At 41.5% G+C, this 20,146-nt stretch overlaps 1 protein-coding gene across 13 annotated transcripts in view; it reads left to right on the top strand.

Annotated features, from left to right (window-relative positions):
* Window positions 1-20,146, top strand: part of LOC124115927 (myoferlin-like) — a 216,219-nt gene that overhangs the window by 186,213 nt on the left and 9,860 nt on the right. For 8 of the 13 annotated variants that reach the window (XM_048393448.1, XM_048393447.1, XM_048393446.1 and 5 more), the window contains 13 exons: window positions 1,986-2,084; window positions 2,462-2,623; window positions 3,201-3,360; window positions 3,693-3,763; window positions 4,053-4,109; window positions 7,276-7,359; window positions 9,487-9,597; window positions 10,108-10,233; window positions 14,243-14,398; window positions 14,693-14,784; window positions 17,438-17,608; window positions 17,810-17,955; window positions 18,556-18,695. In XM_048393448.1, the coding sequence (XP_048249405.1) occupies window positions 1,986-2,084; window positions 2,462-2,623; window positions 3,201-3,360; window positions 3,693-3,763; window positions 4,053-4,109; window positions 7,276-7,359; window positions 9,487-9,597; window positions 10,108-10,233; window positions 14,243-14,398; window positions 14,693-14,784; window positions 17,438-17,608; window positions 17,810-17,955; window positions 18,556-18,695 (1,575 nt within the window). Of the gene's footprint in view, window positions 1-1,985; window positions 2,085-2,461; window positions 2,624-3,200; window positions 3,361-3,692; window positions 3,764-4,052; window positions 4,110-5,386; window positions 5,450-7,275; window positions 7,360-9,486; window positions 9,598-10,107; window positions 10,234-14,242; window positions 14,399-14,692; window positions 14,785-17,437; window positions 17,609-17,809; window positions 17,956-18,555; window positions 18,696-20,146 lie in introns of all 13 variants that reach the window. The other 5 variants (XM_048393449.1, XM_048393450.1, XM_048393451.1 and 2 more) reach the window with 5 other exon arrangements.

The raw sequence follows: 20,146 nt of genomic DNA, 5'->3' as shown, positions 1-20,146 counted from the left end.
ACACTGACACAAGCAGATGACAACATATTCCTGCAGCAGTGTAGCAGAACACACTGACACAAGCAGACAACAATGTATTCCTGCAGCACAGTGTAGCAGAACACACTGACACAAGCAGATAACAACATATTCCTGCAGCACAGTGTAGCAGAACACCCTGACACAAGCAGATGACAACATATTCATGCAGCACAGTGAAGCAGAACACACTGACACAAAGCAGACAACAACGTGTTCCTGCAGCACATTGTAGCAGAACACACTGACACAAGCAGATTACAACATGTCACTCATGCAGGACAATGTAGCAGAACACACTGACACAAGCAGATGACAACATGTCATTCCTGCAGCACAGTGAAGCAGAACACACTGACACAAGCAGATGACAACATATTCCTGCAGTGCAGTGTAGCAGAACACACTGACACAAGCAGACAACAACCTATTCCTGCAGCACAGTGTAGCAGAACACACTGACACAAGCAGATAACAACATATTCCTGCAGCACAGTGAAGCAGAACACACTGACACAAGCAGATGACAACATGTCATTTCTGCAGCAGTGTAGCAGAACACACTGACACAAGCAGATGACAACATGTCATTCCTGCAGCACAGTGTAGCAGAACACACTGACACAAGCAGATGACAACATATTCTTGCAGCACAGTGAAGCAGAACACACTGACACAAGCAGATTAGAACATGTCACTCATGCAGGACAATGTAGCAGAACACACTGACACAAGCAGATGACAACATGTCATTCCTGCAGCACAGTGTAGCAGAACACACTGACACAAGCAGATGACAACATATTCCTGCAGCACAGTGAAGCAGAACACACTGACACAAGCAGATGACAACATGTCATTCCTGCAGCACAGTGTAGCAGAACACACTGACACAAGCAGATAACAACATATTCCTGCAGCACAGTGAAGCAGAACACACTGACACAAGCAGATGACAACATGTCATTCCTGCAGCACAGTGTAGCAGAACACACTGACACAAGCAGATAACAACATATTCCTGCAGCAGTGAAGCAGAACACACTGACACAAGCAGATGACAACATATTCTTGCAGCACAGTGAAGCAGAACACACTGACACAAGCAGATGACAACATGTCATTCCTGCAGCAGTGTAGCAGAACACACTGACACAAGCAGATGACAACATATTCCTGCAGCAGTGTAGCAGAACACACTGACACAAGCAGATGACAACATATTCCTGCAGCACAGTGTAGGAGAACACACTGACACAAGCAGATGACAACCTATTCCTGCAGCACAGTGTAGGAGAACACACTGACACAAGCAGATGACAACATATTCCTGCAGCACAGTGTAGGAGAACACACTGACACAAGCAGATAACAACATATTCCTGCAGCACAGTGTAGCAGAACACACTGACACAAGCAGATGACAACATATTCCTGCAGCACAGTGTAGGAGAACACACTGACACAAGCAGATACCAACATATTCCTGCAGCACAGTGAAGCAGAACACACTGACACAAGCAGATGACAACATATTCATGCAGCACAGTGTAGGAGAACACACTGACACAAGCAGATGACAACATGTCATTCCTGCAGCACAGTGTAGCAGAACACACTGACACAAGCAGACAACAACATATTCCTGCAGCACAGTGTAGCAGAACACACTGACACAAGCAGATGACAACATATTCCTGCAGCACAGTGCAGGAGAACACACTGACACAAGCAGATTAGAACATGTCATTCCTGCAGCACAGTGTAGCAGAACACACTGACACAAGCAGATGACAACATATTCCTGCAGCACAGTGTAGGAGAACACACTGACACAAGCAGATTAGAACATGTCATTCCTGCAGCACAATGTAGCAGAACACACTGACACAAGCAGACAGCAACATGTCATACATGCAGGACAGCTAAAGTTATATTTGAGCTTTTCAATTTCATTGAATGCACAGATGACAGGGAAAGATTTGCCATTCCTTCCACCTAAAAAGGGCAGCTTGTACCTGGTACCAAATGGAATCCGTCCCGTCATGCAACGCACAGGCATTGAGGTAGGAATGTTATTTTGACATTGATGTTACAAAGTAGACACAATTTATGGACAACAACAACTTTAATACTGTAAAGGAGACATTTCGGTATAGATCCTTATACCATTTTCAAGCAAGACTGAATGAGGAACATTGTGCAGAATATATATAGTAGGTGGAAGATTAACAGTAATAACAATTGCATGCATGAGGAAGCTGATGTTAGTTAAAAGAACTGCTGTTGATAAAGACCATGAGCTGTATGTTGTGTTAAGGCATTGCTGTTTGTAAAGAACCTGGGAAGTGTATAACGTTGAGTCACAATACTGTGTCAGTTGTGAGAATGAAGATGGATGTTTGAACGAGTCTGTGTTCAGTTGTTGTACATACATCCACAGGCCTTGTGCTGGGGAGTACGCAACATGAAGAAGTTCCAGATGTCCAGTGTGTCGTCTCCAAGCATAGAGTTTGAGTGTGGTGGTCATGTTCTTAGCTCTGTCACCATCAAGGATACCAAGAAGAACCCAAACTTCTCTGAGCCGCTTTTATTCTTTGATGTGGTAGGTGCATTGCTTGAATTACTGTCTCCTGTGTGCCCTTCAGGCAACGTAGCCATCCACATTTCAGTCAATCTCGTAGCAAACTTCTGTAATTTGATTGCAAAGTGATCTCAAAGGTAGGCCTTATATAAACTGGTCATGGACCCCATTATACAAGAGTTTATTTTGGAGCTACATCTGTCATGTCTGTTGTAAATCCATGATAAACTAACAGAGTTATGACAGTGCGTTGTGAAACAGGACGTGGATTGCTTTATAAAGCCGCAGGCCCTGACTATACTCTTATACAACTACAGCTTATTGTGACAAATAAATCAACATGTAAATTTACTGCAGGCCATAAGGAACCATACAAATTTGTAACAAGGGGCCCGAAACAAGATCTACCTGCCACGGGCCTACAGGCCAGCACATATTTCGAACACTGCTCATATATCACACTGACACATGCTACCAAAAAATATACTTTTCTCTCTGATCATTTGAAATTTGTCATTTTTTATAATTTGAGTACCTTTTAAGAAAAAAGAATGTCTGTGTAAAGTTTGATTTTCTATCTGCTGCTGTCCATTAACAGATGCTGCCGAAGGAGGAACTGTACATGCCACCTATGAACATCCGTGTACGCGACCATCGACAGTTTGGTCGGAAGCCAAATGTTGGTGTGTATGTGTTGAGGACCATGGAGGACTTCCGCTGTGAGCCCTTGTTGCCAGCTGCAGATGAGGAGGAAGAAGGTAGGGAAGGTCAAGGTTATTCAAACATGCTCATATTCAAGTATGTGAAGATGCTGCAGTTAAATCATTTCTTACTCTTCATGGTCACTGTGTGAGAAGACGACAGTATTTTGTCATGTTGCAACTTTGACTTGTACCATGAGGATGATGGTGATGATGATGATGATGATGATGATGAGGATTATTATTATCATTATTATTACAAGTATGTAAATGTGAAATATGAACCATGTTAAAGAAGTAGGTAGACATTTCAGAAATGTTATTATGTTTGCAAGATTGATGGTTTTATGAAGCAGAAGGTTACAGCGTTTTGGGATGTCCTTGAACAGGTAGCATTGTGGGGAATGGTCCAGCTGGAGAGCATGTGGTTGACATGCCCCAAGAAGAAAAGCTGCCCAAGGTAAGCTTACATCAAGAGTCTGATCTATGTTTATGGTAGTATTGCATAAGATATTAATGTCATGATAGTAATAACAATAATATTCATCATATCAGCTGCCATATGTTGTAACAGTAGTGTTGCTGTGTTTGGTAGACCATGCAGTCCTGTGTTGTATGTAGTGTTGCCAAGTAGGCATGTCACATTGTTACCTCCCACTCTAGAGAGATCCTATCATCTACTACTCACACATTTGTGCCTGAGCTGTTCCTGTCCATACTCATTGTATATGTTGTCTGTCTCTACTCAGAAACCTTGGTTTAATAAACTGAAAAAGAAAGAGAAAGAAGAAGAGCCTGAAACACCGGTAGTTTTGAGTGCCTTTGGCACAAATATGTTGTTACCATTCTTTTCTAACAATTTAACATCTAATTTTTCAAGTATTTCTTAAAATATAAAATAGACTTTCCTTCATGTTTGAGTCCCATTTTTTGCACTTCATTTTCAAGTGATTTTTTTTTCTTGTCCACTTTTATTATTTCTCAACTTGACTGTAAATCCAAATGAACTCATCATCTGTCTGTCCATCTTCAGGTGCCATCAAAGGTTCATGTTATTCGATTGTGTTGTGAGATGGCAATTGTTAATTTTGACTAACATTGAAGACACCAATATTTGTTGTTTTGGTTCAGTAATGAATTGAACACCATGGGGTCTATATCTTGTGGAGCCATTTTTACAAATATGTTATTATTTTAACTTTCTTTTGCCAAATTGTAACTTCACCTCAAAGGGGATTTCAAGGCATTTTTATTGTATTTCAGTATGTTTTCGATAAAGTCCTGCATGATTGTTTTCATACATTTCTAGATTAAACAAGAACGAACAGTTAACAATGAATATTGTGTTATGCTTAAATTCACAATTCCAAATACAATATGGCCTCTCTCAACCATCTTATGTGCTGGTAATTTGAATGTCATTACCTTCATGTCTTTAATGAGCAACATATTTTCTCTGTAAAACTATATGATACTGTATACGATTTAGAATGTTTTTTTCTAATTACTTTCTGAATTTCAAACTTTCAGCTTTTGTTTAATAGTTAGAAAAGACATATTTTAGGTTATAACTATAGAAAACCAAACAATGAGGACATTATGATTGTAGTGCTGTATGTGTAGGCTGAAGTGTTTCAGGTTGATGCACATCAATGACACACCTGGAAGGATCTGGAAATGGCTCCTTACTTACTTACTTACTTACTTACTTACTTACTTACTTACTTACTTTGGAGATTTAACGTGCGCTTTCCGACTGATGCGTATTTCGCACACGGGCCTGGCCAGGCCATTTAATGTGTTTCCGAAAGGGGCGAAAGTGGTCTTTGCAACCCAAGAGTGAATGGCTCCTTATGCTGTAGCTCATTTATCAAATGTCAGATGTTCCCAAGATGTGTAACATGTTAACATTTTGATTATGTTCAATACATTGGCATCAATAATTGGTGTCAGTTATGTGGATGACCTCTGTTGGAGAGGGCTTTACCCAGAGGACAGCTTCAGGGTGACAACCAGCTACTCACCAGAATTGTTTTTCACCTTTGTCAGTTGTATTTGAACATATTGCTCACATGTTTTTTAGAAGCAGCCTCTTAAAGGAGTTATCAACAAAATTGGAACAACAATGGCGAAATTAGTGAAACGGGTAACAGTGGCATTATGTAGTTGAACTTGTCTGTTGTCTGGCTTCACTGGATGCCAAACATGAATGTTGCAGTCTCTCTCTAGCCTCTCTCTGTATTCTACAGTCACTGTCTGCAACATTGTACATGTATCTGTTTGTGTGATTGGAAGAGGAAACTTGTGTATTTTGTAATTACATGTTTATTCACCAAGCAAAATATTAGCTGAAATATATTGAATAATCCAATTTCTATGCTACCAAGTCATTGGTTTGTTTCTTCTATCTGCAAGAGAATAGTTCACAGGACAATCACCTCAGTGGGAGGGGCCACTATCCAGAGCTTGGTTCAATATGTTAGCTTTGAAGCATGGAAGGTAGTGGTGTTTGGCAGGAAAGGACGTTAGTAGTAGAAGCAACATATTGTCTAGTACAGTAGATGTAGTATTTGCACAGCATGGCATCAGTGTAGAACATGATGGATACTGTAGCCTGTTAGCATCAGTGTAGAACATGATGGACACTGTAGCCTGTCAGCATCAGTGTAGAACATGATGGACAGTGCAGCCTGTTAGCATCAGTGTAGAACATGATGGATACTATAGCCTGTTAGCATCGGTGTAGAACATGATGTATACTGTAGCCTGTTAGCATCAGTGTAGAACATGAGGTATACTGTAGCCTGTTAGCATCGGTGTAGAACATGATGTATACTGTAGCCTGTTAGCATCAGTGTAGAACATGATGGACAGTGTAGCCTGTTAGCATCAGTGTAGAACGTGATGTATACTGTAGCCTGTTAGCATCAGTGTAGAACATGATGGACAGTGTAGCCTGTTAGCATCAGTGTAGTACACGTTTGTACATAGACTCTGCTTTCATACTGGTTTGGATACAATAAAAAGCAGCCAAGAGGACAGCATTTATAAGAAACACTAAATGGCATAATGTCTTCTTATGTCATGAAAGTAATCCATTATCCCAAGTTTAGAATGAATCATAAAATTAATGTGTGTAGAGCTTCTGAAGTAAGTTAGACTACAATATTGTTGTATGGGACATTAGGCATGGGATTGAGTAGCTGCTTCTTCCACATGATGTGGGACATTCTCCTGCAGCTGTTACCGGTAGCAGCAAATTCCAAATAAGGCTGATGAAGATTGTTCAGGTTGCAAGTGTTGGTGTACCATCTTTTGAATGAAAATAAGTATCATTATGTATTCCCCACTGTGTGATAGAGCTGTGGTCTGCCTATATAAGATTACTGGACAAGAAAAGTGAATATTATACCTGCTTGATCAACTAGGTTAACAGTGACCAGTTGTGTCTTGGAACTTGTCTGATTTCTTGGTAGAATTACTCTGGTCTAGAAACAAGCCAGGGTTTTGTGGGCAAGTCAGATATTCTTGTTAAGGTCAACAACTCACAAACTCAGCAGCAATGTTTCATTTCCTCTTCAAAGTGCCTGTTCATCTAGCAGAGCATCAATATGTAACTATTGTCCACAGCTTGTCTCCCACATTAGTGAATTTATTTGGGTGAAGTAAAGATGATGAATGAAACTGTGTTTCTATATGGTGAACATGTACCTTAGTATCTGGGTGGTTGGAACACTAATCCACCGTAACACCGTCACCATGATGTATATATCCTACTCACCAACCAAGTATGATAATGGTTAACTTGAAGTTCAAATTAAACAGACCCAAGTAGATTTTCGGTATTGTTGAGCACACGTACCTAACCCCAACACTAGTTTGCATGGTAATTTGTGTTAGTTCAGAGTCTGGTTTCACACATACCTTCAGACCACCAGTAAAATATGGAAAAATGTATTTTTCTGTTGAAAGAGTTCAGGATCCATGTTTGGAAAGAGGCTATCGTTTCCGCAACTGGAGTTGCCTGATTTTAAGAAAAGTAGACGGGATGTGGAGGTGTGTGGATGACCAATCACAGCCCATTTAACATCACACCAAGCTTGAATTTCTTTCAGTTTCAATATTCACGTTTTTTACAGCTTCCACTTAGTTGGGTCATTGTAGCGGCAGTGCTTTCAACACGCACAAGTTATGAAGCACTATGATTTATTTTGGAGCATGATTTTGATATGATTTGCAGTATGTTTTACTTAAGTATGTTATATCAGGCTTGCACAAACTACAAAATGTAAGCTGTGTGTAGCTTTGACAAATAATACGAAAATGTCGAAGTCTGCCCCCATTGTCTGTTGATGCCCAGACTTCAATATGACCTGAGTATGCTTCTGCTTACACAGTTGTATCTCCACAATGGTTCACCGCACAAACAGCCCTCTCTCAAGTCTTGACAAACTGTAGGATGTACAGGAAAATTGGGCAACTATTACCTCATTTGAAATGGCAGTCAGTTTGAGTACCATAGTAAAGTATGGGTGATTGCTGGCAAGTTTTATTTGGATTTTTTGTTATACTATACATGTTTTCTCTAAAATGTTATCTAGATATTATCTCAGCCATATCTTACAAATATGTGTCATATGGATTATGACAACATACCAGTGTCGGTTCCCACCAGTCATATGGGTTATAACAACATACCAGTGTCTGTCCCCACCAGTCATATGGGTTATAACAACATACCAGTGTCTGTCCCCACCAGTCATATGGGTTATAACAACATACCAGTGTCTGTCCCCACCAGTCATATGGGTTATAACAACATACCAGTGTCTGTCCCCACCAGTCATATGGGTTATAACAACATACAAACATAAAGTATCCAAAGAAATCAAAGCAGTAGTATTTGGTTAGTCAGGCCGTAGGTAGGGATATATTTTGCTCATCTAGTTCAGAACCCAGCTAACTGCTCACCTAACTGATTCAGGGACTGTCTGATGTTGTCCGAAGTGAGTAGTGTTGGGGGTGACTTGCATGTACACCTACTGCTTACTTGAGACTCTTACACAGGTGTGTGGGCCAGGTGTTGAAGCATGTGCATGTGGACATCTGTGTGTTCTCTAGCCTCTTTTACTGTGTACAATGTATGTTGTTACCATCTACACTAGTGTGCTTCCGGATACTTGTTGATACTATGACATGTTAGCAGTGTTTGAAATAGCTGCCTGTTAACCCACAACCAGAGATAGTGTTGCAGACTTGGAGAATAATTGAAGTGTCCTTTCAATCTGTTAATGTACTGCCCTCTGTTAATGTACTGTACCTCCCAGGGATTGTGACAATATTGTCAACTGAATTCTGTCGGCCAGTACATCCATCAGCTTCAAAAGTTATTGTTGTTTCGAACACTGTTGGTCATTATTGTATATCTTCCAGTATTTTGGAGGTTTTGTTTCAGTGTGTATATGTGTTTGAATATGTCTCAAACAGGGAAACGCATTTCCTTGACCATGTTTGGACATGGCGTACACCCTGCTCCTGATTCGCTGCCTTCAGGATTGTTTCATGGACACAATACTTGTCTACAGGCATGCTCAGCAACAACTCAGGTTCAGAATGTTGAGAACACTCAAACATTCTGATATTCAAATATCAAAGAATATATACCTTTCCAAACTTTTTTTATCATTTGTTGTTTAATGTACTGTGGTGAGAGTTTCTTATTTTTGTAGTATGCTTGTAAAGGAGTGATGCCTTCAGTTGGTGGTGGTTGTAACTGTGGTATTTGCAGGCCCAATGGCAGGCAATGAAATGAACCAGTTTCTCTTTCAGCAGTTTGCCACCTATATTTAACAAATTTGTAATTTATGTCTTATCTTATTGAAAGTCAGATTAAAATAATAAAATGACTGTTTGTGACATGTTTGGCTAGATCAAAAGTACAATGTTTGTTCTCTTGATAAATGATATAGATGCCTTATCTGATGTATATAGCTCTAGTATAATGACAACACCTTGATGTGACAGTACTCTAGTGATAACAGCTGGTATGTAGCATTGCTATCAACAGACTTCCTGTATAGGAAGAAAGACATGTTCAGCATTGGTGCAGTTAGCTTGGTGAACTACTATGTTGTAGAGGAGGAGAAGGAATGTGTGTGATGTGTAATGTCAACTCTGCTACAGGATCCTAACCTGCTGGATGAGGAGATTGACTGGTGGTCCAAATACTATGCCTCCACCGGAGAGACTACCAAATGCCGGAAGTACGTGGAGCTGGGATACGACAATCTACTGGTACATATCACATTACTCGCTACAAACATTCAACTCATGCTGTTTTGAATAATCAAAACCTTCAAGTTGATGGTTCAAGCATTGCGATGGACTAGTGGGATGCTTTACAGCCTTTGTATACTGAGACACTCTGAAAATGCAGATCAGAAATATTTTGATTTTTTTTTTTTTTTTTTTTTGTAGGGAGGTTTCATTATTGGCACAAGAGGATGAAATGCTTGAGTTAAACACATTATGTTTGGGCTAAAAATATAATATTTTGATTTCACACCGCTTTTAGCAATATTCCATCAATATATCAAATATCATATAGGAACACCAGAAATGGTCTCCACACATTTATGTACTGTATTCTAGGCCTTGTTTTATACACAGAGATTAAATTTACTCTTTGTAATTGTCTCATTTTCCCTGTCATTTTTGTGCAATTTTCACAAACTTCAGTCCTTCACACAAACAGAAATAAACAAATATGAAAGAATTTTTATTCTTGCGTGATATTTATTTCAGATCTTGAAATCTGAACTGGAGAAGACAGAGGATTTCAATGGCTTTGTTGACTTCTGCCACAGTTTTGATTTGTGTCGGGGGAAAAATGAGGAGGAGGAGGAGTCGAATGTGGTTGGGGAGTTCAAGGTGAGATGATGTCTGTGTGTCTCTAAAGTCTCCCAGGAATGCTTGCTGCAAGCGGTATTTGGATAGGGTGTTCAAGGCGAGATGATATCTGTGTGTCACTAAAGTCTCCCAGGAATGCTTGCTGCAAGCGGTATGTGGATAGGGTGTTCAAGGTGAGATGATGTCTGTGTGTCTCTAAAGTCTCCCAGGAATGCTTGCTGCAAGCGGTATGTGGATAGGGTGTTCAAGGTGAGATGAGTTCTGTGTGTCTCTAAAGTCTCCCAGGAATGCTTGCTGCAAGCGGTATGTGGATAGGGTGTTCAAGGTGAGATGAGTTCTGTGTGTCTCTAAAGTCTCCCAGGAATGCTTGCTGCAAGCGGTATGTGGATAGGGTGTTCAAGATGAGATGATGTCTGTGTGTCTCTAAAGTCTCCCAGGAATGCTTGCTGCAAGCGGTATATGGATAGGGTGTTCAAGGCGAGATGATGTCTGTGTGTCTCTTAAGTCTCCCGGGAATGCTTGCTGCAAGCGGTATGTGGATAGGGTGTTCAAGGTGAGATGAGTTCTGTGTGTCTCTAAAGTCTCCCAGGAACGCTTGCTGCAAGCGGTATTTGGATAGGGTGTTAAAGGTGAGATGATGTCTGTGTGTCACTAAAGTCTCCCAGGAATGCTTGCTGCAAGCAGTATGTTGATGGGGAGTTAAAGGCGAGATGATATCTGTGTGTCTCTAATGTCTCCCAGGAATGCTTGCTGCAAGCGGTATGTGGATAGGGTGTTCAAGGTGAGATGATGTCTGTGTGTCACTAAAGTCTCCCAGGAATGCTTGCTGCAAGCGGTATGTGGATAGGGTGTTCAAGGTGAGATGATGTCTGTGTGTCTCTAATGTCTCCCAGGAATGCTTGCTACAAGCGGTATGTGGATAGGGTGTTCAAGGTGAGATGATGTCTGTGTGTCACTAAAGTCTCCTGGGAATGCTTGCTGCAAGCGGTATGTGGATAGGGTGTTCAAGATGAGATGATGTCTGTGTGTCTCTAAAGTCTCCCAGTAATGCTTGCTGCAAGTGGTATATGGATAGGGTGTTCAAGGTGAGATGATGTCTGTGTGTCTCTTAAGTCTCCCGGGAATGCTTGCTGCAAGCGGTATGTGGATAGGGTGTTCAAGGTGAGATGAATTCTGTGTGTCACTAATGTCTCCCAGGAATGCTTGCTGCAAGCGGTATGTGGATAGGGTGTTCAAGGTGAGATGATGTCTGTGTGTCTCTAAAGTATCCCAGGAATGCTTGTTGCAAGCAGTATGTTGATGTGGAGTTCAAGGTGAGATGATGTCTGTGTGTCTCTAAAGTATCCCAGGAATGCTTGCTGCAAGTGGTATGTTGATGGGGAGTTCAAAGCGAGATGATGTCCGTGTGTCTCTAAAGTATCCCAGGAATGCTTGCTGCAAGTGGTATGTTGATGGGGAGTTCAAGGCGAGATGATGTCTGTGTGTCTCTAAAGTCTCCCAGGAATGCTAGCTGCAAGCGGTATATGGATAGGGTGCTCAAGGTGAGATGATGTCTGTGTGTCTCTAAAGTATCCCAGGAATGCTTGTTGCAAGCAGTATGTTGATGTGGAGTTCAAGGTGAGATGATGTCTGTGTGTCTCTAAAGTATCCCAGGAATGCTTGCTGCAAGTGGTATGTTGATGGGGAGTTCAAGGCGAGATGATGTCTGTGTGTCTCTAAAGTCTCCCAGGAATGCTAGCTGCAAGCGGTATATGGATAGGGTGCTCAAGGTGAGATGATGTCTGTGTGTCTCTAAAGTATCCCAGGAATGCTTGTTGCAAGCAGTATGTTGATGTGGAGTTCAAGATGAGATGATGTCTGTGTGTCTCTAAAGTCTCTCAGGAATGCTTGCTGCAAGCGGTATGTGGATAGGGTGTTCAAGGCGAGATGATGTCTGTGTGTCTCTAATGTCTCCCAGTAATGCTTGCTGTAAGCGGTATGTGGATAGGGTGTTCAAGGCGAGATGATGTCTGTGTGTCTCTAATGTCTCCCAGGAATGCTTGCTGCAAGCAGTATGTTGATGGGGAGTTAAAGGCGAGATGATGTCTGTGTGTCACTAAAGTCTCCCAGGAATGCTTGCTGCAAGCGGTATGTGGATAGGGTGTTCAAGGTGAGATGAGTTCTGTGTGTCTCTAAAGTCTCCCAGGAATGCTTGCTGCAAGCGGTATGTGGATAGGGTGTTCAAGGTGAGATGAGTTCTGTGTGTCTCTAAAGTCTCCCAGGAATGCTTGCTGCAAGCGGTATGTGGATAGGGTGTTCAAGATGAGATGATGTCTGTGTGTCTCTAAAGTCTCCCAGGAATGCTTGCTGCAAGCGGTATATGGATAGGGTGTTCAAGGCGAGATGATGTCTGTGTGTCTCTTAAGTCTCCCGGGAATGCTTGCTGCAAGTGGTATGTGGATAGGGTGTTCAAGGTGAGATGAGTTCTGTGTGTCTCTAAAGTCTCCCAGGAACGCTTGCTGCAAGCGGTATTTGGATAGGGTGTTAAAGGTGAGATGATGTCTGTGTGTCACTAAAGTCTCCCAGGAATGCTTGCTGCAAGCAGTATGTTGATGGGGAGTTAAAGGCGAGATGATATCTGTGTGTCTCTAATGTCTCCCAGGAATGCTTGCTGCAAGCGGTATGTGGATAGGGTGTTCAAGGTGAGATGATGTCTGTGTGTCACTAAAGTCTCCCAGGAATGCTTGCTGCAAGCGGTATGTGGATAGGGTGTTCAAGGTGAGATGATGTCTGTGTGTCTCTAATGTCTCCCAGGAATGCTTGCTACAAGCGGTATGTGGATAGGGTGTTCAAGGTGAGATGATGTCTGTGTGTCACTAAAGTCTCCTGGGAATGCTTGCTGCAAGCGGTATGTGGATAGGGTGTTCAAGATGAGATGATGTCTGTGTGTCTCTAAAGTCTCCCAGTAATGCTTGCTGCAAGCGGTATATGGATAGGGTGTTCAAGGTGAGATGATGTCTGTGTGTCTCTTAAGTCTCCCGGGAATGCTTGCTGCAAGCGGTATGTGGATAGGGTGTTCAAGGTGAGATGAATTCTGTGTGTCACTAAAGTCTCCCAGGAATGCTTGCTGCAAGCGGTATGTGGATAGGGTGTTCAAGGTGAGATGATGTCTGTGTGTCTCTAAAGTATCCCAGGAATGCTTGTTGCAAGCAGTATGTTGATGTGGAGTTCAAGGTGAGATGATGTCTGTGTGTCTCTAAAGTATCCCAGGAATGCTTGCTGCAAGTGGTATGTTGATGGGGAGTTCAAGGCGAGATGATGTCTGTGTGTCTCTAAAGTCTCCCAGGAATGCTAGCTGCAAGCGGTATATGGATAGGGTGCTCAAGGTGAGATGATGTCTGTGTGTCTCTAAAGTATCCCAGGAATGCTTGTTGCAAGCAGTATGTTGATGTGGAGTTCAAGGTGAGATGATGTCTGTGTGTCTCTAAAGTATCCCAGGAATGCTTGCTGCAAGTGGTATGTTGATGGGGAGTTCAAGGCGAGATGATGTCTGTGTGTCTCTAAAGTCTCCCAGGAATGCTAGCTGCAAGCGGTATATGGATAGGGTGCTCAAGGTGAGATGATGTCTGTGTGTCTCTAATGTCTCCCAGTAATGCTTGCTGTAAGCGGTATGTGGATAGGGTGTTCAAGGCGAGATGATGTCTGTGTGTCTCTAATGTCTCCCAGGAATGCTTGCTGCAAGCGGTATGTGGATAGGGTGTTCAAGGCGAGATGATGTCTGTGTGTCTCTAAAGTATCCCAGGAATGCTTGCTGCAAGCAGTATGTTGATAGGGTGTTCAAGGTGAGATGATGTCTGTGTGTCTCTAAAGTATCCCAGGAATGCTTGCTGCAAGCAGTATGTGGATAGGGTGTTCAAGGTGAGATGATGTCTGTGTGACACTAAAGTATCCCAGGAACGCTTGCTGTAAGTGGTATGTTGATGTGTTTAGGTAATAAATCAGGTATTATGAACCTCTATATGAAGTATTATACATGTGTCATTTGTTGTAGGGTTCATTCCGAGTTTACCCTCTGCCTCAAGATCCAAGTGAACCCCTCCCAGTGAAGATTCTGAGCAATCTGCCCAGCAGTGATCCTGATGAATGTGTCATTCGGGTGTATGTCATCAAAGCCATCGAGCTGCAGCCCAATGACCCTAGTGGTTTGGTTAGTGTGCACTATCTATGTGTCAGTAACTAGGTTGTCTAGACCATTTGTCATGCATGTCAAGACAGTTTGATGAGTACATTGTCTTTTATCTATTCCTCTTACACTTTTCAGGATCCATTTTCAGATCCATTATCTTGCTTGGTTTGTTGAGAAACATTTTTTTATATCCAACAAAGGCTTAGGCCAATTCTTAAGAGGAAACCAAAGCATGTTTCCTTTTTGTTGTATATCAATGAAAAAGTTGTTCCTGTGAAAGCTATATGACCTTGTGATCGGTAAATGTTTCTGCAGGCTGACCCCTACCTGGAGGTGTTGCTTGGCAACAAGAAGCTCAACACAAGGGATGACTACATTCCCAACACGACAAATCCAGTGTTTGGCAAGTAAGTGCATACTCTGGCAATGTAGGATGACGTAGGGCGACAGATATACAGGAATCAGTATTACCCCAGTGGGATGGAACTAATCAAACGTTAAGTGGTGATGTATATTTAGCTCACTAGTATTGATATTAAACTTTCATTTGTTCAGGAAAGTTGTCACTTGGCGACCATCTGTTTATCAGCAGTCAATCGACTACCTATTAACTACATCACCTAAAAACTATCTGAAGAGACAAAACTGCATAGCACCAACTTCTATTTTTCATGATGAACATTTTCACATGGCCCCTGCCCTAAAACATGAGACTTTATGTGGGTCCATGAGACGGTCCAAAGAAGTTGGCGGGGGATACAGAAATGGGTTCCGTCCGTGTCTGTGTGTGTGTGTGCGTGTGTGTGTGTGTGTGTGTGTGTGTGTGTGTGTGTGTGCGTGCGTGCGTGTGCGTGTGTGTGTGTGCGTGTGTGTGCGTGTGTGTGCGTGCTGTGCGTCCCAAAATCGTTTCCGGAGCATAACTCAGAAACCTTTAAACATTTCTTTACGAAACTTTGCATGTCTATCAGACTCATGCTGAACTGGTGCCTTTTGCTATTTAGGAATTTTATAAATTTTTATTTTTTACGTTTCCATGGCAACAAGTTGGACTTAGGTTCTATAAGGGTGGTGTTCGTTTCTGGAGCATAACTCAAAAACCATTAAATACTTTCTTACAAAACTTTGCATGTCTACTAGGCACATACTGAACTGGTGCCTTTCGCTATTTAGGAATTTTAATAATTTTTATTTTTTACGTTTCCATTGCAACAAGTTGGACTTAGGTTCTATAGGGTAGAGCTTGTTTCCGGAGCAGAACTCAAAACCCATTCAATACTTTCCAACAAAAACTCTGCATGTTTACCAGACACATACTGGACTGGTGCCTCTTGCTATTTAGGAATTTAATAATTTTTATTTTTTACGTTTCCATGGCAACAAGTTGGACTTAGGTTCTAAAAGGGTGCTGTTCGTTTCCGGAGTGTAACTCAAAAACCGTTGAATAATTTCTTACAAAACTTTGCATGTTTACCAGACACATACTGAACTGGTGCCTTTTGCTATTTAGGAGTTTTATAATTTTTTATTTTTTACGTTTCCATGGCAACAAGTTGGACTTAGGTTCTATAAGGGTGCTGTTCTTTTCCGGAGCGTAACTCAAAAACTGTTAAATTCTTTCTTACAAAACTTTGCATGTCTACCAGGCACATACTGAACTGGTGCCTTTTGATATATAGCACTTTTAGAAATTGTTATTGTTTATGTTTCCAAGACAACAAGTTGGATTTAAGTTTTAATATAGGATTGGTTTACTTAAGTAGTATAACAAATAAACTGTTAAATATTTCCTTGCCAAACATTGCATGTCTATATATAAAGCGCATACTGAACTAGTGCCATTTGATATTAAGGAGTTTTGGAAATGTTTATTTTAGAATTTCCATTGCAGCTATTTTGACATTGGCTAAGAGAAATGTTTGGTCAGTTACCTGGTTTGGGACCATAACGTGTTAAAATGGGCTATAGATGACTTTGTCAAATATACGCTTGTTTATATTGTTTTGATAACTGTTTTCCATAACTACTCTTCTATACGGAGAGATAGATTAGATAGAAATTCTCTCATCCAGTTGGACTTAATGTAACAGTCAGATGATTTGTTCTTTCGAATTTTGGGGGGCCTGGGGCATTTGTCATCTTCTGATGACTCTTGTATTTATTCAGATTGTAAAAATATGACCTTTTCAAAAGCAAGACAGCCAAGAGAACTAGCTGAAGATGTTGCAGGATATGTTGCACTGCAAGGGGACTTTTTATAAAAGGTGGATTACATGCTCATAGCTGGAAAAAAACCCAGAATGTTTTACGAAAAAGCTCATCCAATCTCATTAAAATCAGATCTTCGTTCTCGCTACCGCTAAACAAAGATCTGAGGACATCCCATTACGGGTCACATCAGACCGATCTTGTGCGAACTTTGACCGACCAATGGAATGACCAATCAGAAGGCACCTTTCTCCAGCTTTACGGCACTAATTTCAAATTGGTGACTACGCTTCGAAACATATTTTGACAAATTCTCCATAACAAATTTGAAACCTGAACAAAACAATATTCTGAAATGGCTAATAGATAGTCTAGATTGTATGGATTCGGTCGTCAAACCCATAACTATGTTCGGAATACCCTGTGTTAAAGTTTTCGTGGTTGCATGATTAGAAATCACATTCCGACTGTCACTTTCATAATCTGGTAAGTGACACTCTGATTGGTCAGATGAAAGGTCGTTCTGACGTGACCCCAAATGGGATGTCTTCTGATCTTTGTTTAGCGGTAGCGAGAACTAAGGTCTGATTTTAATGAGATTGAAGCTCATCATAACCAAAGCAAGTTTCTTATATATAACATCACATCTCACGTATATGCTAATGTCCTTCTTGGTGTATAAATAATCTATAGATTTCCTCTCAACACCTGCTTTATCAGTGTGTTCTGGGTAGAATAACTTCATTGTTGTACATTCTTGATGGCTGAAAATGTCACTGCATACATGCTTCTCACTCAAGCAAATCATGCATGTCTGATCATTGTGCTCACATAATGAAAATCTCTATTTTTCAGAATGTTTGAAATAGTGGCCTCCATTCCTTTGGAGAAGGATCTCCTCCTGCGTGTGAAAGACTACGATCTGATCTCATCGGATGATGTCATTGGAGAAACATTGATTGACTTGGAGAACCGTTTTCTCACAAAGCATAGAGGAACATGTGGCTTGGCCAAGTCATACTGCACGTATGTGATTGTGTATATGACACATTTTGAATGTCAAATTGATTCCACGCTAAAGTGTTAGAATCCTAGTGTTATTATTCTAGAAGGGGGAAGACTATTTGGCCACTGGTTCTAACCTTCTCATTTGAGTGGCCAAAATCTTGCAACACTTCCAGAGCTATGGCTGTCCACAGTTGATGCTGATGTGTTTTCTCTTCACAGGTCGGGCATCAATGAATGGCGTGACTGCATGAAGCCCAAGGAATTGCTGGAGGAATACTGTCGAAAGCGTAACCTCACAGGGCCTATGTTCTATGGCAACAACAGTGTCAAAGTGGGCAAGCGAGTGTATAACCTGGCTGAATTTGGTATGATGATTACAAATACTAAGTCCTATCCATGCTACAACGAATCGTGTACCTCATTTGATCATATAACAGTACTGGTCTTCTGTTTGTTATTATTGTTGGTACATGGAAACAGCTATTGAACTGGGCTGACATACATGAGCCTTGTTACACTTCATCTGTCTGATTACACTGACATCTCTGAAGGAATGACTGACACAGGTTTTCTATCTCGCTACAACATCATGCAAATTGCTTCTGATCTTTGATGTCCATAACACAGTGTGAAACTATTTGCACAAACACACCTTGTACCATGGTCAATTTGGTAATTGTTCAGGTAGTAGATTTTTGTGAGATGTTTGACCCTTGTTTGACCTTTCAGTTTGGACCATACTAGTAATTCTCCCAGCATGCAGCATAGTCTCTGAAAACACCATTGTCTTAAGACCACAGGACAGATACAGCTGAAACTTCACATACTTGTTACCACCAATGTTGACCCCTGAAAGCTTTCAGTAGCAGTTATGGCGCAGACCTTTTTATGGCCCATGTCAGCCATTTCAGCTCAGAATGTTAGTATACATCTTGATTATTGTATGGATGCCATTTTGTGTGCAGAACAAAACAAGAAAGCCAACTCCCACTGGGGTCCTCCTGAGGAGCGCCTTGCCCTGGCCGTGCTCAACACCATGCCGCTTGTGAAGGAACATGTTGAAACACGCCCATTGTTCAACCCTCTACAGCCAGGGATAGAGCAGGTGCATACTACAGTAATTCTGTAAAGCAAATCAACAATGTTTAAAGTCACAACCTATGTCCAGTGTTATAACATGAAAAAAAATGTCAGTGAAAATCTGTATGAATTTCTGTTGGGTAAAAACAAAAAAATCCTCCACACACAAAGTGAAAGTGTTGGCTCACATAGGACACCGATTTTTTAACTTATCCTTCATTACTCTTTAATGCATTCACTGCATATTCTTGACAGACAGAAGAGCTGTGTGAGGTCTTGCTGAAGAAGAAGTTGTTCCAACTGCTTGTGTGACTAATCCCATCACACAGCTCCCACGTGACCACAGAAGTGATGACGTCACGTATCATCACATTGCTGCTGTCACTCAGAGAGAACAATCACCTGTTTTGATTACTCAGCTTTACCCATTACAATCCTTAGCATGTTATTACAACACTATTGTTTATGTGAATTATATCCTACCTATGGTTTGTGTCTTCTTATGTTACGTATGACTTTTACCATTGCAATAATATTTAATGCTTGATAGTGGCTTTTTGTCAAGGTAAGTGTCAGGTGTATTGTTGTCCAAATTAACTATTTTGAATTCACTTCATGGTCACATTTTTTCGTGTAATGCGTTTTGTATTCTTTCTATTGCTTGGTTCTCCTCATACATTGTTGTACCTTTACTTCCCTATGGTTATTAAAGTTTTGTATTCTCCTTTCTTTGCGTAATCGGGGGCACGGGTGGCCCAGTCGTCTAAGGCGCCGCGATTTGCTGTGCAGAGTTAATTTCCTTGGGCACGCCAGAAACCTATGATTGTGGGTTCGAATCCCGGTTCGCCCCGATTATGTTTCTAGGTTTGTCAGCACCATACCTGTGCCCGTCGGTTTCACCGAAGTGGTAAACGGCTGAGACCTGCATCACTTCGGGCTTTCCTCCCACATTAAGCTGACACGCCGTGACATAACTGGAATACTGTTAAAAGCGGCGATAAGCCCAACTCACTCACTCACTCACTCACTCACTCACTCACTCACTCACTCACTCTTTGCGTAATCTTATCCCTTCACCATTGTGTTCTGTGATTTGGAATATTACATACACACACAATCATGGTTCGAACGCATTGTGATTACACTTTCTGCTTCATTGCAGATTTATGTCCAGTACTTAGGGCCACGGTAAGAAGTCTGGCTGGAACCCCCACACTTTGTGTCTGGACTGCTACCATATATGTTCGACAGCTTCAAATGTAGCTTTTGCATACCCCTCTCTCCCACAGCCTTCTCCAAGTACCTGAGGGTCTCTCGGAAGCGCTGCTTGCAGCAAGCTTGTAGACAAGCTAAAAGGAAGATGTCTTACTCCTCTGGGACTGCTACATCTCCACTAGCCACAGCTTCTCCAAGTTCTTCTGGCTGGAAGCCCCTACCAGCGTGTACTCCTGTAAGATCAGCCTCCCCTGTATCTCT

The sequence above is a fragment of the Haliotis rufescens genome, unplaced genomic scaffold, assembly GCF_023055435.1.
Source record: "Haliotis rufescens isolate VD_foot unplaced genomic scaffold, xgHalRufe1.0.p SCAF_12, whole genome shotgun sequence".
NCBI lineage: Eukaryota > Metazoa > Mollusca > Gastropoda > Lepetellida > Haliotidae > Haliotis > Haliotis rufescens.
The sequence above is the reverse complement of the archived record's forward strand: the minus strand, read 5'-3'. Positions and strand labels throughout refer to the sequence as shown.